Raw genomic sequence first — 23526 nt, 5'->3', positions numbered from 1 at the left:
AGGCTCAGAGTAGTGGTCACTTTTGTTAGTCTGTGTGCATCTTGGTTGGTACTTTTTGCTGGACTGAGCAGGGCCAGGGACAGGGTGTGAAGAAAACTTCTTTATTGTTTCAAGGTACACAGCCCAGAGGTTCCATCTGGGGACCTGCTCAAACTGGAGGAGAGGTTAGCCACCTCAACCGTTTCACTGGAGGCTCAGCCTCTTGCTTTTTGCCCCTTCCTCCAAGGTCCTGCCCTAGAGGTTCTGGAATCATTCAAGGAGCTGGGAGGTGGAGCAAGTCAGGATGAGGGGTGGAAGCTGGTCAGCTGCTCCTTCTGCTTGAAGTACAACTGGAACCGAGATTTGGCATACTCCTGGGGAGGAAACCACCCCACACAACTGGTGAGCAGACCTGGAGCAAGCACCCACAGTCCCCCAGTCTGCCCACAGCCTCCCAGCACTACCCAGAGTTCCTGAAGATCCAGAGGTCCTGGATGCTCCTTATCTCTCACCTAACTCATCATGTGGGTAACTCACCAAGTAACCAAATTCTATGGTCGACATGGATGCCTGGAGGATGGACCAGAGACCCCAAAAGAAATGGGACGCCAGAGCATACCTGAGAGAGGTAGGGAAAGCAGGGGGATTCACAGCACATTTAGCATTGCCTGGATCTCACAGCTCTAGCTGCCCCACTGCCCCAGCTCTTAGCCTGTCCCACCCTCGCCCCTCCCCCACTTGGCACTGGCACTTGTCTGCCTCTTCCTCGAATACCTGCTCTACCCTGCCCAAGCCACTTTTCCTCACCGATTAACCTCTACCAGCAAATCTTCTTCCAGTTTCCTGTGCTCATTTTGGGAGATGGTCTCACTTTTCTTTGCCTCAGCCAGGTAATGGCGAATAAAATGGAGCTGAGATCAACAGACCAGAGTCAGGAAATGGGGAGACTGGAACACTTTCAAGTTAGCACCTTTTCTCACCACACCATCCAGGCTTCACCCTCCTCCTCCTTGCTCCCAGGCCAGGTCCTACTCCCCAGCCTCTGGCCCACATACCTGCTGGTCCCGAGTGGGGTAGTCTGCAGGCTGTGCTTTGTAGAAAGGCCACTCCTCATGAGTATAATCATAAACCCACTCACAAAAATGGTTCCCAATGTCGAAGCCCCTGGGGAATAAGGTGGACACTCAGTCCCCAAATCCCATGGGTAGCAGGGAGGCAGAGATGAAGGCCTGGTCTGTTTTCCAGGGCACTGTGGGAACGGACCCATGGTCCATGAGTCTCACCTATAGTTGTAACTGCTATACTCAAAGTCGACCAACATGAGGCTGTCAGCATTTTCTGGCTCTGAGAGCAACAAGATGTTCCCTGGAGGAATGTAGTGGGGTTCTGGTCACTCCAGAATCCTGTGGCCCCATCCCCTTAGGTTGGAAGACTCAAATGACTTCTCCTACCTTCCTGGATATCATTGTGACAAAAGACCACTGGAGATGGAGTCGAGTCTAGCAACTTCCTGCATGAAAAAGGGGCATGTGTCTGAGCAGGTGTGACTAGAGGGTCAGAGCCATCCTTATGGGCCCTCAGCAAATCCTGAAGAGGATGCCACAGGTTCCTGGCGGCACCTCCTGTGCTCTTCTGCCCCCTCCCCCTCCTGTCCTGCCTGCTCTTACCTGAGGTTGCCCATCTCTTCCTTCAGGCTGTACATCTCCAACAAGTTCATCTGGGGGACACCGGTGGGAGGCAGGTCCAGGATCTGCTTTAGGTACCTGAAGTCCAAGTAGGATACAATTGCTCCCCTATCCTTCCCCACCCCCTCTCTTCTCTACTTTGAGCCAGGCTGTCCTAGCAGTTTTCCTGTCACTGTATGACTTGTCTGGCAAATGTTAGGAAGCCTGTGCTGTGCAAGACCATGCTAGACCCTGGGACACTTAATCCACTTAACTGGCTGACTGGACAGAGTCATGAATGCATTGCCACAGCCCAGGTGTGCAGGAGCCCTGCAGAGGCCCCTGACTCACCGTTCCATGGTCCCGAACAGCCAGTGGGGCTCCTTAGTGAAGGGCATCTCCATGCCGTGGAACCGGGCCATCTTCGTGGCAATGGCTGCTGACAACACGGGCTCCCGAAGGTCTCGCGTTTTCAGTGGTCGGCTCTGCACCCAGGAACTTCTCAGGGTGGTGAGGGGGCTGGGGCAGGAGAGGGGAGGGCTGGGGCAGTGGGGGGAGGGCGGGTCGCCGGGACAGGGAAGTGAGGGCAGATATTGGGAAGGGGACAGGGGCTGGGGAAGAGGTGCTTCGTACTGGGATGTACTGTTCCAGCCGGCCCTCTGGAAAGACTCCGTAGAGCTGGGGTCCTAAGGACCGCTCCGCAAGGATGGCGAACATCACACTTTCAAGGACCAAGGAGTCCACGCCCTGAAGTAAGATGGATAGCAAAGGAGCAGGAGTCGCGGGGCCAGGGGCAAAGCAGCGCAGACGCACGGAGGGTCTGCGTTCTGCTCCCTGGGATTCATTCTGTTGCCCGGAGCCTCCAGACAGTAGGTTTTAGCCGATAACGGGCACGTTCCTCAGCCCCCGCACCTCGGCGGGTCAGTACTACCTGTCAAACTTCGGTGGGAAGCCCTCGCTCCGTCCTCACCTGCAGGATGGCCCCATACAGCCGCAGAAGCACCTCCCGGGGCTCCTCGCCAACGCTGGGCAGGTGGTCCGGCAGCGCGCAGCGGAAGAGCAGGTTGCTGAGGCCTCCGCTGCGGACCACACCGGGGCATCAGCCCGCCGCCGGCTGCCCCGCACGCTCGGGGCTGCAGAACCGCGGAGCGCCCTCCGAGCCCGAGCCTGCCCCCCAACCCATCCCGCGCACGGAGGGACTGCCCCCTGACCTCCCACCTCACTGGGTCAACCCTGAGCTCCTCCGGCCGCACTCGGCGCCAGGCCCCGCCCAAGTACTCCCGGCACCACTGGTAGGCTCGGCGCTCGGCGTCACGAGACTTTGTCGAGCCGCGCCGCTGGGTCCGGGCTGCGTCCGGGCACTTGGACTGCCGCAAGCTTTCCTTGGCCAGGTGGCTGCCGACAGCCCCGCCTCCGGCCACAACAGTGCCCTCGGCCGCCATGGCGCGGGCTCCTCCGGGCCCAACGCCCAGCGCACTCAGCCCTCTTCGGACGGGTTCGGCTGCACTCGGTTCTGCTTCCGGCCCGCCAGAGCTTCTTTGGTCGTACTCGGGTCTCTCCGGCTGTGTTCGGCTCTTTGCGGCGCCACTCGGCTCTCTCCGTGACCCGATCCGGAGCCCTTTTTGAGGGCCTAATTCTGCGCGTCTCCGCCGTGCCCCACCCCTGCTCGCTCGCTCTCTGGGCGGGGCCGCTGGAATGACAGGAAGCGGCATGCACCAATCAGAAGCGTCGTGAGCGGCGGGCTCGCCGTCAGCGACGGGTCACGCGGGCCAATCATGTACGTGGGGTGTTGTGTTCCAGGAGCGCGCGGACTGGCCTGTCTGCCCGAGGACCGCGGAGGTAGTGCTTAAGGGCAGGTGCACCCGGGATGGCAAGACAGACCTTCACCTAGGTCGGAAGCGGATGGGGCGGCAGCGCCTCGCTGGAACAGTCGGCAAGGAAGAGAGCTATCGTGTGAGTGTGGCCCGGTCGGAGTGTGGGTCACATCGAAAGGAGGCTCAGAGTGCGTGGCACGTGGTAGGTGCCGAATAAACACTGGATGTGAATGAAAGATTGAGACCCTTGGGACAATTCCTAATTCACCACTGAGACCCCTTGTCCAGTTGAAGCGCCCTTGTCATGCTTGAAACTAGTGTCCCCATGCCTCACCCCACTACCTCTCTTGTGTCTCTTGTGTCCAGACGCAGAACCAATTAACAAAACCAAACCCAAGAGGAAAAGGCTCGCTGGCACCTTGGAGCAGACACCTGGGGCTGCCTCGCGGCCCCATGGCTCCCTTGGCCTATATCCACACTAATGGGCCCCACCTTAAGTCCATACCTCCTGCATTTCTGCTTCTGTCCCCCGGCTGCAGGGGCTACCATGATGACTTCACCCACAGGGACCTGTGACAGGCTTCTTTGACCGTGGTGTTTGGGGGATAAAATAGATAAACAGCAGGTGAGTTATTTGGTTTAAATAACCAGGAAGAAATTGAATCAGTGATCAGAGAGTGAATGTCAGTTGCTACAGTAGAAAAATCATGATTCCACCTGACTAGGGAGTGGGTCAGTGGATAGAGTATTGGACTGGGACACAGAAGACCTGGGTTTGAAACCACAAGATCACCAGCTTGAGCTGGGGAGCCAGGGGAGGCGGGGGTGGGTGGGTGGTCGCTGGCTTGAGCGTGGTATCATAGACATGACCCCAGGGTCACTGGCTTGAAGCCCAAGGTCGCTGACTTGAGCACAAGGGGTCACTCGCTCTGCTCTAGCCCCCCAGTCAAGGCACATATGAGAAAGCAATCAATGAACAACTAAGGTGCTGCAAGGAGGAATTGATGCTTCTCATCTCTCTCCCTTCCTGTCTGTCTGTCCCCTATTTGTCCCTCTCTCTGCCTCTCTCTCTCTCTCTATGTCTCAAGAAAGAAAATCATGATTCTTCCCTCTGTTAAAATCTTAGCCGGTGCTGAGACCTGGAGCTCACTGGTTAACAGGAAGGCTTGGTCCCTTCTAGGAAGCATCCTACAATGTTATCATAGTATAAAAATATTGTTTACCATAATATACAAAAATATTCCTCAATTCTTCCTCAAAGAGACCTAGAGCCACTTAACAAAGTAACTAATTTACTTTGGAGAAGGGACTATCCAGACCATTCAGGGGCTGTTAGATACAGGATCTGAGCTGACATTGAGCAGGTTACCTGAAGCATCATGAGCCACTGGTTAGAATAGTGGCTCTGGGAGTCAGGTGATAAGTGGAATCCTGATCCAAGCCCTATGATTACTTCTCTGGTCCCAGTGCACACTTGGGGTGATTGTACCTTACTCTGGGCAGAACCTGCACATAGATCCCTGGCCTGTGTAATGAGAATCGGGGTAACGAGCAAAGGGAAGCCCCTGAAACTCCCCACTCCACTCACCGCCTCCAGGAGAGTAAATCAGAAACAATGCTTGCATTCAAAGTGGGATTGCAGAAGTTGTGTCACTGTCAAAGACAAAGTGGTGATCCCCAGTACGTCCGTTGGTTCACCTGGATTACCTCTACAAAATCCAGGTGGATTCAAGTAAATGAAGGTGGCCTACCTGATCTGACACCTCATCTATGTCAGATGGTGTCTTGACTAGGACCAATTAATGTATCTCTGGCTTTGATCATGTACTTATTGCTGTGGAGAACATTCTTTTCAGTTTCCAGTAGTCTGGCTTCATGGCTGTTTTAACTTTCCCATTCTCTGTCACAATCTAATCCATTGAGACCTTGAATGTCTAGACATTCTATATAACATGATGACATGCTAATCAGACATGGTGCAGAAGGAATGCCCACCAAAATGGGTATGCCCATCATGGGCTATTCTCTTATCAAGGCTTATCTAATTATGTCTGCTGCTGAACTTCTGACCTGTTAGCAGCCAAGCTCAGTGCTGAGCTCCTGATATGGTACTATCCTGAGATGACTCAGTGACTGGTAGGTTACAGCACATCCTTTCCACCAGGAATGACACCTCTGGATGTGGGTTTGCCTTCCTATCCCACAGTGTCTCAGAGTAGTATCACATTGCAGGAGCTTAGGGAATATGTGATTTGTCCTGGGTAGGTAGCTCAGGTGGTTAGAGCATCATTCCAACATGCCAAAGTTGTGGGTTCAATCCCTGGTCAAAGCACATACAAAAACAACCAATGAATGCATAAATAAGTGGAACACAAATAGATTGTTCCTCTTCCTTCCTCTCGCTCTCTCAAATCAACATATATATATATATATAAATTTATAATCAATTTATATATATATATATAAAAGACAATGCACAAATTACCAACATACGATTGTATATAACATTACCTCGGGCCAAGAACCTCATTTTACTGTGAGAGGTGTGCAGATTGCCATGGGATTCAGTGCTTCTCTAACCTCCAGCGTTGTCTACAAGCAGCCACTTTGATAGGAAGATGGAGTCATCCATGAAAAAAATAGTTAAGGTGCCAGCTCTCAGTGTCCTGAGGAGCAGGGGTTATACACTGAATCAAAGCCCAGTGTGCAGATCTGTGCTCCCAGTAGATATAATATGTGGATATGGGGATCCAGAAACAAAGACACATCCAAGTAGTAAGGGCTGGGATGAGCTATCTCTCACCATCATTCTCAGTGGCCCACTTGTAGAATTTGTACATTCTGTCCCTGTAACAGCAGCTCTCCTGGGTCCCAGGTAGGAAACATTCCATGAGAGCAGTTCCCCTGGTTCCAGGGAAGGGCACCAATACTGAACCTGAGTCTGTGAATTATACCAGGTCCCTGAGCTCCTCATGCAAGTATACCAGCAGGCAAAGAAGAGGAGGGATTATTGTTTCTGATTATTATGAGGATAGAGGGTTATTGCTGCTTAATGGGTAATGAGGAGATGGCTTGGCAGTGGCAGATTGACCTGGGTCTGTCTGGTTTCTTCCATGCCAAGTGATAACAGTGAAAAGGTATTTTCAGCAGCCATAGCGTGCTAAGAACAAGGCAACAAAGGGCTCAGATCCCTCAGGGATGAAGGTCTGGGTAACCCCACCAGACATGATGGTGAGATGCTGGTGGAGGGTGAGAAATGCAGACCAGATAGAAGAGAAGGGAGATGATGAGTATGAGATGTGAGTTACAGACTCAGGAATAGCCTCAGTAGTGCAGACTGTTTGTCCTGCTCTTACATTAAGGCCGTCATAAACGTTGTAGCCAGCCTTCATCTCAAAGAATCACGACAGAGTGGACCTAATGTGGTGCCTGAGCTGACCTGAAGGGTATAGGAGCTGGTGTCTTGACTGATGCTCTCTGCTCACCTTTGCTTGCAGTGGTCTCAGATCTGTGTCTCCAGCACCTGCATCTTTGTGCTCTCTGCTCCAGGCCTTTCCTGACACCACAGGAGCCCACTGGCCTGCTTACCAGCACAGCTGAGGTCTCTGGGGGCAACTTCAGGGGCTGGGACAGGATTCTGCATGAATAGTTGGATAACCCTAGGAGGCATCTGTTCACTTCCCAGGAGGTCCTAATGAAGCCAGTGTGCTGTTCCCCAGAGCAGTGACCTCAGCAACATACCCCTATGATTTGATTTCTCCTTTCCTGTCTTATTCTTCCTGCTCTTACTTCTGTTCCATGGGATGGCTTACTGCACAAACTACCTACACCTAAGTCTTTGTCTTAGGCTCTGCTTTCACAAGACCCTAAACAAAGACACACATGAAAAGAACAAAGATTTTTTGCCAATTTATATCAGCAAAAAAATCCAGGGAAATATGTGTGGGAATGGATTATGAGGATACAAATCCAGGAACTAATTGCAGGTTATTGATGTGGGTGTCCTCCAAGGGATTCTGAGCTTGGTCTTTTGGCTACAGCACTGGCAGTCATTGTAACTGCTGACTTGGCTGAAGAGGTCTGGGCACATTGCACTGATGAGAAGGTAAGAATGTACTGGAATAGATTTGTCACGGTCATAGCCTGGCCACCAGTCCTCTATGTTTCCCTTCATTGTGTTCATTTAAACAGATGTTATATATTATGAATTTTTCTTTCTTTTTTTTTTAATTCAGTGAGAGAACGGGAGGCAGAGAGACAAACTCCCACATGTGCCCCTACCGGGATCCACCCAGCAAGGCAGCCCACTAGGGAGTGATGGTCTGCTCATCTGGGATGTTGCCCTATTGCTCAGCAACTGAGCTCTTCTTAGTGCCTGGGGTGGAGCCCATGGAGCCATCCATCCTCAGTGCCTAGGGCCAACTTGCTCCAATCGAGACATGACTGCAGGAGGAGGAGAGAGAGAGAAGCAAGAGAGGGAAAGGGAGAAACAGATGGGTGCTTCTCCTATGTGCCCTGACTGGGAATCGAACCTGGGACATCCACATACTGAGCCGACACTCTACCACTGAGCCAACCAGTCAGAGCCATGAATTTATTTTCAAGACAGTGAAGGGGTGTCAACTATTTGGTATGTGTTGGTCCTGTTGGGATTGTGAACTCTAAGTGGCCTGATTTACACCCATGACTTCGATCAGCATCCATGTGCTTGTGATTGAGTAACAACTGGATCAGGGGTAATTCTTGGGTCACTGTTGGTTTCCTAGCTAACAAATTGCCACAAACTTGGGAGGCTAGAAGTTTGAAATCAGAATCACTGGGCTGCCCTCCCTCTGGAGGCTTTAAGGGAGACTCCTCCCTGTCCCTTCCAGCTTAAGGGTGGCTGCAGGCAGTCCTTAGCATGTGACTGTGTCCCTCCAGTCCCCTCCTCCACAGTCAATACAGAGCCCTCTTCTGTCTGTGTCATCCCAATCCCCCCTCTGCCTCTGTGATAAGGATACTTGTGAGGCATTTAGGGCCCCCTGGATAATCCAGGATAATCTCCTCATCTCAAAACCCTTAATTTAATCACATCTGTGAAGATCCTTTTCCTGAATAAGGTCTACTAATTCTTTCCCTCACAGCTTTCAGCCTATCACCTCATTTTGATTTTGAATATTGCAGTGAAAAGTTCTAAATCCAGCCTAATTTTTCTCCCTTGAACATAATTTGATTTTTCTGCCTGAACACTTAAGGAAGTATGGTGTATTTGTGAGGGAGTGATTTATTCATTTAAAATGATAATAAACCCTTATGTGTTAACATAACATCTTATAGAAATAACTTAAAAATATTTTTTTATTTATTGACTTTAGGAAAGAGAGAGGGAGGAAAAGAGAGAGAAAGACAGGAACGTCTATCTGTTCCTGTATTTGCCCTGACCAGGGATTGAACTGGCAACCTCTGTCCTTTGGTCGATGCTCTAACCAACCTAGCTAGCCAGCCAGGACTAGAGATAACTTTTATAAAACAAAAATTTATAGTCCTGCCAGTTTCCTCAGTGGTAGAGTGTCAGCCCTGTGTGTGGAAGTCCCAGTTTCAATTCCTGGCCAGGGCACAGAGGAGAAGCACCCATCTGCTTCACCATTCCCCTTCTCCTTTCTCTCTCTCTCATCCCCTCCCATGGCCAAAACTCCATTGGAGCAAAGTTGGCCCCAGGCACTGAGGATGTCTCCATGGCCTCTGCCTCAGGCACTAGAATGGCTCCAATTGCAACAGAGCAACGCCCCAGATGGGCAGAACACCTTCCCCTAGTGCAGTGGCCCCTATCCCTCGGGCTGCGGACCAGTTACAGTCCATAGGCCATTTGGTACCAGTCCACAGAGAAAGAATAAATAACTTACATTATTTCCATTTTATTTATATTTAAGTCTGAAAGATGTTTTATTTTTAAAAAATGACCAGATTCCCTCTGTTACATCTAAGACTCACTCTTGACGCTTGTCTCGGTCACATGATACATTTATCCGTCCCACCCTAAAGGCCAGTCCGTGAAAATATTTTCTGACATTAAACCGGTCTGTGGCCCAAAAAAGGTTGAGGACCACTGCCCTAGAGGACATGGCGGGTGGATCCTGGTCGGGCACATGCGTGAGTCTGTCTGTCTGCCTCCCTTCTTCTCACTTCAGAAAAATACAAACAAACAAAAATTTCACAAGAATAGTGGCCTTGTTTTTACATTTTTACAAGTTTCCTTTATGTATGGCTTTGTTGAAGATAGCAGGTTCCCCCTATCTGTCTCTGCAGTCAATTTCTTACACTACATTGTTTTGTTTGAAATATATTGATATAAAGAAAATCCAGCCTAACATAGATTTATAGCTGGAAATGTTTTCAGTAGCTTTTTCAGATAACTGTGCATCTTTGTTGATACTACATCAAGACTAGACAAGAAGTAGTTGGCTTTTTTAAAAAAAATTTCCATTGATTCAAGGAGAGAGAAAGAGACAGAAGCATCAACTTATTGTTCTAGTTAGTTGTTCCATTTAGTTGTGTACTCATTGCTTGCTTCTTGTATATGCCCTGACCAAGGATCCAACCTGGCATGCCAGGACTACGCTCTATCCACTGAGCAACCCAGCCAGGGCCAAGAAATAGTTTCTTATGGGTTAGTTGCAATCAGGAATTTGAAACCATATCAATGAACCCTGTTGTCCCTTTACATTAAAAGCCATTGGTCAGTTTTGTTTGCCAAATGGGTCTTTTACTCATGCATAATTTTGAAACATCATGCCTTCATTGGTCATTTGGAAAATATTGGTTCACTGAGTTATGTGGATCTTCCAAATTTTGACACATTTTATTATGTAATATAAAACAATCACACTCGTTAATATTACTACCAGTCTCATCAGGAAAACATTTAAATATTGGGAAACTTTTTTTTTTTTTTTCAGAGACAGAGAGAGAGTCAGAGAGAGGGATAGACAGGGACAGACAGGAACGGAGATATGAGAAGCATCAATCATTAGTTTTTCATTGCATGTTGCAACACCTTAGTTGTTCATTGATTGCTTTCTCATATGTGCCTTGACCGTGGGCCTTCAGCAGACCGAGTAACCCCTTGACTGAGCCAGCAACCTTGGGCTCAAGCTGGTGAGCTTTTGCTCAAACCAGATGAGCCCGCGCTCAAGCTGGCTACCTCGGGGTTTTGAACCTGGGTCTTCCACATCCCAGTTCGATACTCTATTCACTGCGCCACCGCCTGGTCAGGCAAATATTGGGAAACTTTAAGCTCATGGTGATGACATAGGTTTTCGAAAATTCTAATTTTTGCTTCAAAGCTCAAATTTTATCATTGGCAACAAATACTATTAGTTATTTTCCTTGAAATTACATGTTCACTTTTTTCATTTTGAGAAAGTTTCTGTCAAATATCCAAGTCAGACTAACCAGTTTGTCAATTTTCTTTCAAGTAAAAATAGTGTTTCATGAAGAGAGTGGCTAGTTCAGCTGCCAACTTCAACAACTGTGTAATTAGTTGTCTTCTGTCTCCAGTGCTTTAAATCATCAACCTGGATATTAAGAATTAGGTGCCAAATATGTACCCTGATTTATCAATGTCACCCCATTAAAATTAATTTTTAAAAAAGAATTAGGTGCTAATATTTAGTATTAATAGTTTTCATTGTTTCATCAAGGAACTTCTTAAGTAAAAGTGCTTCCTCTCCTCCTCTCTGCCAGCATGTGGCAGTGAAGAATTTGACAATTACTGTTAGTTTGGTAGCACTGCCTTGATTTTGTGCAAAGGAGACAGCAGTCTTCCCCACCATTGCTTTTGCAACATCAACACAAGTGTCAGCAAAGGCAAATAACCTCTTAGTATTATGTGAATAATTGTGACCTTGCCAACCCTTGGAGATTCCAGAAATCCAGAGACCATATTTTGAGAATCACTGCTATAATACAATATATCATAGGGATTACAGAATATGTATATTTTTAGTTTTACTAAGTATTGCTAAATTTCTCTCCAAAGTGGCTATCCTAATTTATACTCTGTAGCAATTAGGACAATACTTGGTCATGAATCACAAAGTTGCAGAATAACTGTGACCTTTCAGTAAAAGAGATGTTTTAGTGATGCAGTATGTTGGTAGACACACAGAATGCTCTAAAGTGGTCCCTGGAATCACTCAGTGCATAAACTTTACAATTGGACACAGCTTATGTGAGCTAAGTTCATTTGTCTTCTGTAAAAGTTTAAAGAAAGCCATTCCTTGAAGAATTTGATGATGCAAGAGAGAGTGTTAAGCTCAATCAAGGGACTTGAATTGTCAATGAGAAAACAGGGGTAGGAATCAATGGACTGCAGATCTGTGGTGGATTTTATAATGTGGCTCTGAATTTTTTGACCCTATTGAGATATAGGTTCTATAACCTCTCTCTTGATATGGGTGGATTTGTGACTGCTTTAACCAATAGGTGTGGCAGAAGTGATGCCTTATGACCTCCAAGACTAGATCAGAAAAGGCCATGTAGATTCTAGCTGGCCCTCCTGAGACACTTACTCTGGGGAAACCAGCCATCATGTCAGAAGTTCGAGTACCCTAAGACCACCATGCTGGAGAGGCTAGGTGTTGGTATCAACTGACAATCTGTGAGTTAAGCATCTGAGGCATTAAGCATAACTGAACTCTGACTTTAACCAAAGCACTAGTGAAACCCAAAGCAAGAACTACCCCTTGGAATTTTTCCTGAATTTATGACCCCAAAGCTGTAAGCAGAGCAAAAAAGTTGTTTTCACTGACTAAACTTGGAAGTGATTAGCTACACAGCAATAGTAACTGGAGCAAATTTCTTATGGAGTCAAAGAATGGTGGGTGTAATGTTAACACAGTAAGAAAGCAAGAGAAATAAGAGGTGATGGTCAGAGAAATGAATGCTTAAAATCAAGATTCAGGAAGTGGTGAACTTATTTGTATGACAGCATTTCCAGTAAGGTATGGTCTAGTTCTTAAGCTGTTCTTCTTTATTATATAGTTCTGTTCACTGTATAATAAAGCTACTGGAATTTTTATTTTGTACTTATGGTTTCTATGCTATAGGAGTAAAATAAGAGATAGTTTGAATTAATTTTCTAACTCTTATTGGAAGTCCAGCTTCCTGCTTTAGTCAAATATGCACAAAGTCTACCTAACTTCTCTTTATTAACCATCCCGGAGCCATGATCTGTCCTCTCCTCACTCCAATGCCAGATGACCCTGACGGAATCTGACTCTTGAGCTTGATTTCAGACATTGCTCTTCTCACACTTCTCATACCCTAAACAGTGCTAGTCACATAGTTGGAGTTCAAGAATATTTTCCTAGTTGAATGAACACAACCTCTGTGTTAGAACTTCACTCAGTGCCCATTAGTACCTCTTCCCACCCTGTGTGGTCTGCACTGTGTACTGAAGGTTCGATTTTAGCCTAGTCAGCATTCTCTTTGTGGTCCACTCCAAATGCAGCCGGGATAAGCATCCTCGGCTGATGTCTCCGTTCTTCCCCAGTCAGCACCCTTTGTGGGACAGCTCCTCCACCCCGCCCCACCCCGATCAGCACTCAAGGGCGGACAGCTCTCCAACTCCTTTTCGTGCACTGCGCAGCCTTGGCCTGAAATCATCTTGCACCAGGCTTGGGACCCCAACTCTTTTCTGGTTCCTTGAGACGTCAGTGCAGCTGCCGGGGCCGCATCCATCCCTCCACAGCCCCTGTCCCCAAACCCCAATTAACCAGAGAACCCAGACTGTTGCCTTCGTCCGACTTCCCCATGGCAGGATCCTAGTTGTAGGTTGTCACCTTCGCCTGTCCCCACCCGCAGACCCTCCTGTATCCAAACCTGATCCCCATCTCCGCCAATCCGCTTCTCACCTGCCCCCTCAAAACAAACCACGCACCCGATCCTTCCCTAACCAAAGCCTCTCAGTCAAACCATCTTCTCTCCTCCAACCAGCTTCCCCGCCGCCCCCCCTCCCGTCCCTTCCTCTGTCCCCTCCCTCCCGGATCCTCCTCCCCTCCTCCCCTCCCCCTGCGGCGTCCCTCTAGCCGGCTGCCGCGGTGTCCTGCAGGGTGTTGAGGTGTGTCGGCAGGCGGGGTGTCGCAGGGCGTGTCACGAGGTGAGCCGGGGAGGGCCGAGGACCGAGGGGGGAGCGACACGGCGCGAGGGCCGAGGTGCTGCCCCTCCCCCGCCCAGCGGCCTCTCCCCGGAGAAGATGGCGGACCGCGCGGAGATGTTTTCTCTCTCCACCTTCCACTCGCTGTCGCCGCCGGGCTGCAGGTACGCTGAGCGCTGGGCCTGGCAGGCTCTCCCCTTCATGCAGCCCCTCGCGTACCACCTCCCTAGGCCCCGCGACCGGCCTGTTGCCCACCCCCACCGCCTTTGGGGACCCAACCCCAGGGCCCTCACTGGTCCTGGTCCTGAGGCCTGGACTCCTGACTTCCCCCGCCCTCTGTTGAGGGTCTCTCCATTTTTGTTCTCCTCTCATTCTCCTCCTCTAGCCTCCATAACCCCCACCCCCACCCCTACCGTACTCTCCCCCTTCCATTGCCCCGCTGGGATCCTGTGCCGCACCCAGCTAGGCAAACTGACCCTCAAGGGTGGAGGTCCCTGTCCAGCCTCTGAGGGGTGGCCTGCCTGGCCAGGACATGAGCGCACCCTCTGTGCTTGGCATGTCCTTTTGGCCTTGTTGGGCCTCTCTTTGGTGGAGGCCTGGCCTGGCTTGTGGGGCTCAGGGAAGGAGGGCTAAAATCATGCCTGGCACCCTGGAGGAAGGGACTGCGGTGGGGAGAGGGCTGGGCTCTGGTTGTGGGCATGCCCTGGGCAGGAAAGGAGAGACAAAGTGGCCAGATTCTGTTCCCAGAAGTGGCTCGACCCCTCCCTCTCCTGCTGCTGCAGCCTCAGCTCCCCCTTCCCCCACTCTGCTCAGCTTGACTCCCCTGAGGCTTCGGCTAGGATCCAGAGGGGCCTGGGGCTGAGCAGAGGGAGGAGATCTGGAAGGATGGCTGAGGGGACAAGCAGCCCCTCTGGGCTAGTTATAGCTTAGATCGTGGGGGGAATCCCCTGGAGAACAGGGCTTGGGTTTTACATGATGGCAGGATGCATACATAACTGGCTGTGAAGACCCAGGGGACTAGGAGCTGGATCTCCCTTTGCCCGTCCTAGGACCAGTTCCCAGGCAGGGCAACCCGGGTTGCTGGCTCTCTCAGGAGCCCTGTCCTTGCTCTCTGACCTGGTCTCCTCTCCAGGCCTCCTCAGGACATAAGCCTGGAAGAATTTGACGATGAAGACCTGTCTGAGATCACCGATGACTGTGGCCTGGGCCTCAGCTATGACTCCGACCACTGCGAGAAGGTGGGGAGGGACTGGGGAATAGAGCCTTCTCAAGGGTGAGCCTCACTTAGGCTCTGCTTAGCGTTCATTTAGGGTTTTAGGTTGGGTTCTGAGCTCAGCTTTGAGATAAAAAGATCCTCTGGTTACCCCCCTGCCCCTTGATCTCCTGGCCTGGGGTCTTCCTGGATATCAAACCTCTCTTTCTTTAACAGACTAGGTTGCCCTCCACCGAGGGTCTTCCCCAGAAGTCCTTGTGACCCTCATCAGCAGGCTAGCTTGGGGGAGCAGAAGTGTGCCTGTGCTTTGGTTGCCCTCTGTGCTCATAATGCTTCCCAACTCTGTTCCCACCTGCATATCTCTGACTCCTATCTCCACTCCGAAACTGTTTCTTCCCTATCTCCTTCCTCCTTTTCTCCTCCTTCTGTTTCTCCACATTTCTCTTTTCATTCATTCAAGAACATTTCTGAGCTATTGTCATGTGGCAAGTGCCAGGGGTTTTCAGGTGCTTGAGAGAACAGGACAGATTTGGCCTTTGCCCTCAGGAGCTGATAATCTAGTAGGGGAGAAAGACATGTCACAGTGATAGCTGCCTGAGTGTTGAGGACTGGGTTCCACCTGGAGGACATAAGGTGCAGTCATGGGGAAGGGAACCCAACCAAGACTTTCCAGTGGATATGGCACACAAGCATGCCCGGAGGGAGGACTAGCAGGAGCTGGACTGATGAGGGAAGAAGGAAGGAGAGAATGGAGGAGAGCAGTTGCCCCAATGGGATTAACTATGTCGGAGGCCCTGAGGTTGGTGCAAACTTGGTGAATCCTAGGTGCCAGCTGTCTCTTCCTTCATGCATTCATTCAATATTTACTGAGCATTGGCCATGGGTAGGTCCTGTTCTCATGTGGGGGGTACACCAGTGCTCAATATGGACATTCTTCCCTGGTGGGGCTTGCAACTTGGTGGGAGAGACAGGCCAAACACTGTCCAGTAATTGTGAATCATGTCAAAATGCTATGAAGGAAAGAGTGATGATGTTGAATGCGATGGGGTTTGGGGCAAGGTGAGGTTGGCAGCTGGGTTGGGGCCACTCTGAGAATCTCTGTCACCCAGGCATAGAAGTTTAGGCCCTTACCAAGAACTAGAGTGATCCTTATGTATCTTAAACAGATTAAAAAACAAAATAAAACTGCTTTGTTAGGGAGCAGGGTGACCTGGAGGTTTCTCTCCCTTGACTTATAGCTTCCCATTTTCCCCTTTTCTGACAGTTGGGACCCAAAGTCACTGTCACACTCTGCCCTGTCCTTCCTTCCTGTAGGACAGCCTCTCCCTGGGGCGTTCGGAGCAGCTGCACCCCATCTGCTCCTTCCAGGATGATTTCCAGGAGTTTGAGATGATCGATGACAATGAAGAAGAGGAGGAGGATGACGATGAAGAAGAGGAGGAGGAGGAGGAAGAAAGGGAGGGCAAGGAGGAGGAATGCCCTGGCTCAGAAGTCCGGGCTCCGGCGCAGCTGATACCCTCCCCCTCCATGGAGGAACCCCACAAGCACCGGCCCACCACACTCCACCTGACTACACTGGGAGCCCAGGTGAGTACCCAGACCCATCATCTGGGACTCTGCTGCCATGGCAGCCTATTCCTTCTACCCCTGAGAGCAGAAGCCCCTCCTTAGCACCTCTTTTGTCCCTCCAAAGGACTCCCTAAACAACAATGGAGGCTTTGCCCCAGCACCTCCAGCCTCCTGGCAGGAGACAGTGCTGTGCTCACCCCCCCAGGAGCCTCTGCGAGGTGAGCAGGGCGTTGGGGGCTCCGGAGGCAAGGGAGGGAGGAAGGGAGGACAGGAGGACGGTGGGCTGGCTGACACATGCCTCCTCCCTGCCCAGCAGAGTCACCTGCTGATGCCTGTCCCCGCGCGGTGCAGTCACCTGTGGGCCCAGGTTGTGACTGCGAAGGGAACCGGCCTGAGGGCCCCCCAGCACTCGGTGGGGCCTCGCCCTCCTCGGATCCGGGCATCGAGGTTGACCTGGGGAGTGGCTCCAGCGGGGGTTGCGGGAACCGGCGCAGCAGCCAGGAGCTATCCTCACCGGGGTCCGACTCAGAGGATGCAGGGGCCGTGCATCTGGGGCGCATGATCTCGTCCATCTCGGAGACGGAGCTGGAGCTGAGCAGTAGCAGTGGCCGCTCCTCGCACCTCACCAACTCCATCGAAGAGGCTTCGTCGCCTGCCTCGGAGCCCGAGCCTGCGTGCGAACCCCCTCGCCGCCCTGCCTTCCTGCCAGTGGGCCCCGAAGACACCAACAGCGAGTACGAGTCAGGCTCCGAGTCAGAGCCAGACCTCAGCGAGGACGCAGATTCGCCCTGGCTGCTCAGCAACCTCGTGAGCCGCATGATCTCCGAGGGCTCGTCGCCCATCCTCTGCCCGGGCCAGTGCCTGTCTCCTGCGCCGCGTCCTTCCGGGGAGCCCACGTCCCCAGCTGGCAGGGCCCCAGAGGCTGTGGGCCCGGGTGGTGTGGAGCTGGTGGACATGGAGACACTGTGCGGGCCACCGCCCCCCGCACCCCCTGCGCCCAGGCCCGGCCCCACTCAGCCCGGGCCCTGCCTCTTCCTCAGCAACCCCACACGCGACACCATCACGCCACTGTGGGCCGCCCCAGGCCGCGCCACACGCCCTGGCCGCGCCTGCTCTGCCACCTGCTCAGAGGAGGACGAGGATGAAGAGGATGAGGATGAGGCCGAAGACAAGACAGGTCCCCCAGGGATCAGGGGCTCGGGTCCTGAGGCGCCGCTGGATGCCTCACTGGTATATGATGCAGTCAAGTACACACTGGTGGTGGATGAGCACACACAGCTGGAGCTGGTGAGCCTGAGGCGCTGTGCCGGCCTGGGTGACGACAGTGAGGAGGACAGTGGTGGTGAGGCCAGCGAGGATGAGGCAGGGGCTGCTCTGCTGGGTGTCAGTCAGGACCTGGAGGACGCCTCCCCAGACAGCCCTGACCTTACCTTCTCCAAGAAGTTCCTCAACGTCTTTGTCAACAGCACATCTCGGTCCTCCAGTGAGTGGGAGGTGGGGAAGAGGTGGCCCCAAAGCCCAGGTGGTCCCCAGAGTGCCCAGGGCAGCCTGACAGTCTGGGGGTGGTTGTCTGGGCACACTCTTTTATACCCAGGAGAAGGCCTGGGGCTTCCCCTGCCCACAGCCCTGATTGGCTGGGGAGGGTTAGAGAGGCTGCCTTGCCTCCTTCCCTGACTCGGGACCAGATGTTGAGGGAGGGAAACTTGGCTAGGCCTGGAAGTACTTTCCTCCCATCTTTCTGAGTGTCTCTGTTTCCCAGGCACTGAGTCCTTTGGCCTTTTTTCCTGTCTGGTCAACGGGGAGGAGAGAGAGCAAACCCATCGGGCTGTTTTCAGGTACAGCCTCCATCTCATTGACAGTCTACAGGCATATTGGGACACTGGTAGACAAGCCACCAGTCCTCTCTCTCCCTGTGACTCCCACCTTTGCCCGGACCGCAGATTCATCCCCCGCCATCCTGACGAACTGGAGCTGGATGTGGATGACCCGGTGTTGGTGGAGGCTGAGGAAGACGACTTCTGGTTCCGTGGTTTCAACATGCGCACAGGGGAGCGCGGGGTCTTCCCTGCTTTCTATGCCCATGCAGTGCCCGGCCCTGCCAAAGACCTGTTGGGTGAGGCCCCATCTACAAGAGGTATTTTGTCACCTTAGACCCTCCCCCTATTCCCCTGACCAGGGCCCTTTGTGACCCTCCAGGAAGCAAACGGAGCCCCTGCTGGGTGGAACGCTTCGACGTGCAATTCCTGGGCTCTGTGGAGGTGCCGTGTCACCAGGGCAATGGCATCCTGTGTGCAGCCATGCAGAAGGTCAGTGTGGAAGGAGCCCACTCCAGCCCCACAAGCTAGCACAGCCCCTGAAGACCCCAGACCTCCATGGAGGTTTAGAGGGTTCCTTGGGGTCTCCCATGGTGGCCCCCTACCTGATTCAGAGGCCCGGGCAGAGCTCACAGCTGTCTCCTATCACCTTGGAGTCTCTTGGAGGGTTCAGTGGGGCCTCCACCTTCCTATAGCCCATCCCCCCTTCATCTTATAATCAAGACCAGCTCTTACTAAACCTTCCTGAGAGTTATCTGCTTACTCACTCATGTACTCAGTGGGCAGTTAGTGACCAGCAGCTCATCTGCTGATCCTGTGGATGAGCAGGGCAGCCCTGTCCCTGAGACCCCCTGTCTAAGAGTTGGGGCAGGCAGGCAGGGCAGGGGCATTGGGGACCATGGTCCTGGCTGGAGGGATAGAAGGAAGGCTAAGTGCAGGGAGGTGACTGGCTGGTCCTGAGATTGAGGAATGGCTAGGATGGCTCACATCCTCCAGAATCAGTGCCAAGAACCTTCAAACTGATCTAAACTGTCCCCCCAATGGAAGAGAGAGACACCCTGTAGGGCCCTGAGACCCTCTTCTCCTCCAACATCTTCCCCAGATTGCCACTGCCCGGAAACTGACTGTCCACCTGCGTCCTCCTGCCTCCTGTGACCTCGAGATTTCTCTTCGGGGGGTCAAGCTGAGTCTGAGTGGTGGACCCGAGGTAGGGTGTGGGGTCCTGAGGCACAGAGAGGCTGGGGTTCTGACGAGGGACATCCAGCAGGAGTGGAGTGGCAGGAGTAGCCCCAGGTGACTCCCATCTCACTGACATCTCTGCCCCCCTGCTCCAGTTCCAGCACTGCAGCCACTTCTTCCAGATGAAGAACATCTCGTTCTGCGGCTGTCACCCCCGCAACAGCTGGTGAGAGCCTTCCCTCCCCAACGTCTCCACAACGCTGAGGGCTGCCCCCTGGGCTCAGGAGACACTGATAAAACAGGCTTCTATCTGGTCTGGGATGTAGACAGGCACACAGAAAAGTGAATGCTGGCAACATTGTGGCGTCTGGTAGACATCTGTATGGGGCTCTAGCGAGCAGACCTGTAGAGAGGTGGGGTGTCTGGGATTCAGGAGGTGACTAAAGACCACTCTGCACACTCAAAAGGCCAGTAGGTGACAGTTGGATCTTCCATGGAGGCAGCTGAGGCCAGGCTGTGGGTGAGGGGCAGCAGGGATTTTGGGGAGTAGCTAGGTGAAGTTGGAGGGACACAGAGGTACCTGTGCCCTTCTGACTATGCCAAGGAGCTTGTACTTGATCCCATAGGTGATAGGGCCACAGTGTGACACAGTCAGTTGACAAGCTGGTTCTGGCTGCTATGCAGAATGGATGGACCCAGGTGCAGTCTAGGTTATCCAGGTGCTGTGTCCTGGAGGCATTTGGGACAGGCAGGACCTGGGTTGATTGGATGTAGCAGCTGACATGCCATCTGGGTGATGGGCAGATAGTAACTACTTGTCAAGTAAAGGGCTGACAGCCTAGAAACACAGTGTTCATCCACAGGGGCAGGGAGATTGAAGTGGCCATTTGTCACATGTCTGGAGTGTGGGAAAGAAACCTGGAGGAAAGGTATCAGTTTTGAGCAGGTGGAAAATGGCAGCCATGAGACAAATGAGATAGGAAGAGTGAGGAGTGACTAGTATGAAAGGGGAGGGACAGTGCCAGCATTGTTACCAGGGAGTATGGGGGCTACAGGCTTCCTGCCCAGCCTGACTGCTGCCCACTGGATCCTGTGTCCTAGAAGAAGGAGATAGGAGGAGGAGGTAACCAGAGAAACACAGCCCACCAGGGGCTCATGAGGACTCAATGGGTTGTTGGAGGAAGGACATGATGCCTCTGGGGCTGTACTTGTGACATGTTGAGGCCAGCATGCATATCATTTGGACACTTCTGTGGTTAAGAGAGTGAGGAGGGCTCTCTGCTAGCTGAGACTGCTGTCATCGCTCGGCAGGTCAGAGCCAGGTTGGCTGCTTGTCCACTGAGGACAGAGATGGTATCATGGGGTCCACTATCTGGAAGCTGCTCTGAGGGGTGGAAAGCTAGACAGAGTGCCCAAGCTCAGACCAGATGTGTGCATGGGGGCTGACACTGGCACCACCCAGGGGGGAAAAGAACACCCTTTTCAACAGAAGGAAACTAGCTGCCCAGCTCAGGCCTCCAGGCTACACAGTGACCCAGGTACAATTCTGCGAGAGAAGGGTGGTCTGACCAAAGATTCTGGATCCAGATGTGGAGACAGTGGAGGAGGGAAGACCTTTTTAATATTTGTTACTCCAGAACTCAGCTCAGCCTTTGGCGGTGAGGACGCACTTAAGAATTCATGTTAGGTGACTGGTTAACTTGCTTCATTGTGAGGTTGGTGGCAGTGCAGATGTGTATGGGTGTGTTGTATTTGGATAAGGTAGCACAGCGTGGCCTTGGAGATCACAGACTGCCATAGACTTACTGTATGTCCTTGGGCAAGTTTCCAACCCTCTCTGTGCCATAGCCCTTGATCTATAGGCCTGCTATGGGTGAATAAAGTACTTAGATTGGTGCCTGGTGCTTGATAAGCAGCATCTAAATGTTGGTGACCAGAGCATTTGAGATGAGGCTGCAATGTGTTCATGGCTGACACGAGCACATTGTGCTGGCCGTGGCACTGTCACGTGGCTCCCATTTGGAGGAACAGTTCAATCGATAGGGATTGGATTGGCCACATTCAGAGGGTCTCAAGTCTTGTGCTGCAGGACTTTCTGGACAATAATTTCATGGATTACTTGGGTAAGAAGAAAGGCAGGGACCAGATGATTGACAGCCAAGTGGGAGGTTTTTCTCCAGGAATAAGGTTTCACAGATGAAGGGGCTGCTGTCCAACTCCATGTTAGAGCTCAGAAAGCAGCTGTGAGTTTGCAGGACCTGAGGTGGGGCTGGCAGGCTCAAGGTGTCATATGACACAGCAAGGCATGAGTCAGCTGAGATGGTATCGGTCTGTGGTCCAGGGCAAGCTCGGAGTGGGGAGCCACAGCGCTAGCTTGAAGCAGGAAGAAGCAGCCGGACACCCCTGACGTGGAAAGTTTAGCACAGATGGATCACTGACTCCTCAGAGGTGCCTGTACTGGTTCTGGACACAGAAAGGCACCTTGGAATCCTTAAGTCATGTGATTCACACATTTCTCCTGTTCCCATCCTCTCACTGAGCCCTCTAGCCCTCGGTGGCTGCTTCTTCTGTTCAGATCGCTGGGGGGTCTAGGTGTGGAGCCACTCTGACTCCCCCATGCTGACCCCTGCAGCTATTTTGGCTTCATCACAAAACACCCTCTGCTGAGCCGCTTTGCCTGCCATGTCTTTGTCTCCCAGGAGTCGATGAGGCCTGTAGCCCAGAGTGTAGGGTGAGTTGCGGTTGGAGGGATTAGGGTGGAGCCACTGGGGAGGGATGGCTGGGACCGTACAGGTGCAGGATTGATGGTGGGGGAACCCAACTGGGGAGATGGACCCCGAGGTGAGGTTTGGGAGAATTGGGGATAGGGGAGTGAGGGTGCAGAGTTTGGGCAGCCACGAGAGGGAAAGTGAGATGAGAAGCAATAGAGGTAGGTTGGAACTTGGGGTGGGAGCGTGCAAGTACATTGCCCAGATGGGGGGTCAGGGTGAGAATGGGGCATTGAGGCCTGTGGTGACCAGGTTGTCTGGAGGTGAGGGGCAGGCCCTGGTAGCTGGGATGGAAGCTCAGGGCAGGTCACCCTGAGTGGCGGGCATCCCTGAGTGGCGGGTGGCTGGCGCTGTCTCCCCAGCCGCGCCTTCCTGGAGTACTACCAGGAACACCTGGAGTACGCCTGCCCCACAGAGGACATCTACCTGGAGTAGCGGCCCACCACACTCCCGCTCCAGAAGCAGCTGGGGCTGGGGTGTCTCAGAGGCCATGCGGCTTTGGCAAGGACTGGATTGGGAGCACGCGGGACCTGCTGTCCAGGGACTCTTGGGACTCTCCTTGCTCTGCAGGGGCTGCGGGAGGGAGAGCTGTGCCCCCCCCCCTGCTTTCCCTCTGCTCTTCTTTCTCTATGTGTGCCTCCTCCTCGTGTCTGTCTCTATCCCTGTGCCTGCAAACTCTCACCCTCTGCTCTTTACTCTGGGGTCAGAGCTGGGAGGGGGTCTGGAGGACGGCGAGGCTCTAGGTCTGGTGACATCAGGCTCCCAGGGGGCCCCTCCTTCCTCTCCCCAGTGATTTAAAAGGAATTTTAATTTTTATAGTGAATCTCAAGGGGTTCCCCATCCTTGATCACAGAGACAAAGAGAGGGACCCCTACACCCCCCATGGAGCTTAGGGGGAAGCAGGGAGTGGTTCCCTAGAAGGGTCTTGGGGATACTAGGAGTAATTCTTAAGGCTCACCCCAAGCCCCAGACTTTGCTTGGAGGAGGGTGCCCCATATTGTGCCCCGCCACACCAGCGTCCGCTTTGCCGCTGCAAACTCCCCGCAGTCCAGCACCTCAATAAACTCTCTGCTTGGTGTGATCCTGTCTATTTCTGGGGGACACATAATGGCTGGGGGCCCAGTTGCTGCCAATGGCAGTAGCACCAAGATCCCTGAGTGATGGTATCACAAGAAGCTTCACCTATCAGTGCTGTCCAAAGTCATGCTGGGGTCCCTGTGGTGCCACTCTGGGCCCCTGGTGATTCTCCCTGATATACACAATTGGCCAGAGAGGCAGGCTGCTGGTCATCCCCACTGGGGTGCCGGGCTGGCAGCGGCATGGCTCAGATCAGTGTGTGTATGTGCGGGAGAGGGCAGCAGTCTGCTTAGATCTTAAAACTGGTATTTAAA

At 52.4% G+C, this 23526-nt stretch overlaps 2 protein-coding genes across 3 annotated transcripts; one reads left to right on the top strand and one right to left on the bottom strand.

The window, feature by feature from the left end:
• Window positions 1-87: 87 nt before the first annotated feature.
• CHKB (choline kinase beta) lies at window positions 88-3346 on the bottom strand. The gene is made up of 11 exons (XM_066254576.1): window positions 2862-3346; window positions 2614-2722; window positions 2277-2390; window positions 1995-2128; window positions 1647-1742; window positions 1431-1489; window positions 1263-1344; window positions 1035-1143; window positions 787-890; window positions 517-598; window positions 88-353 (listed from the first exon to the last, which is right to left on the bottom strand). The coding sequence occupies exons 1-11, from the start codon at window positions 3083-3085 to the stop codon at window positions 279-281; spliced, it is 1188 nt and encodes a 395-aa protein (XP_066110673.1). The 5' UTR covers window positions 3086-3346; the 3' UTR covers window positions 88-278.
• A 14-nt stretch (window positions 3347-3360) lies between these two features.
• On the top strand, window positions 3361-23216 carry MAPK8IP2 (mitogen-activated protein kinase 8 interacting protein 2). 2 transcript variants are annotated; one of them, XM_066254546.1, is made up of 14 exons: window positions 3361-3659; window positions 3824-4082; window positions 13548-13756; window positions 14725-14830; window positions 16120-16392; window positions 16499-16592; window positions 16688-17857; window positions 18134-18209; window positions 18315-18487; window positions 18571-18680; window positions 19291-19395; window positions 19523-19593; window positions 22000-22098; window positions 22498-23216. In XM_066254546.1, exons 3-14 carry the CDS (start codon window positions 13692-13694, stop codon window positions 22568-22570), a joined length of 2415 nt encoding a protein of 804 aa, XP_066110643.1. In that variant the 5' UTR covers window positions 3361-3659; window positions 3824-4082; window positions 13548-13691; the 3' UTR covers window positions 22571-23216. The 2 variants fall into 2 exon arrangements, with proteins under 2 accessions (XP_066110643.1, XP_066110649.1); XM_066254552.1 differs by lacking the exons at window positions 3361-3659; window positions 3824-4082 and having other exon boundaries at window positions 13466-13756; window positions 16691-17857.
• The last annotated feature ends 310 nt before the right edge of the window (window positions 23217-23526 follow it).

This window comes from Saccopteryx bilineata, chromosome 1, assembly GCF_036850765.1.
Source record: "Saccopteryx bilineata isolate mSacBil1 chromosome 1, mSacBil1_pri_phased_curated, whole genome shotgun sequence".
NCBI classification, from domain to species: Eukaryota; Metazoa; Chordata; class Mammalia; order Chiroptera; family Emballonuridae; genus Saccopteryx; species Saccopteryx bilineata.
The sequence above is the reverse complement of the archived record's forward strand: the minus strand, read 5'-3'. Positions and strand labels throughout refer to the sequence as shown.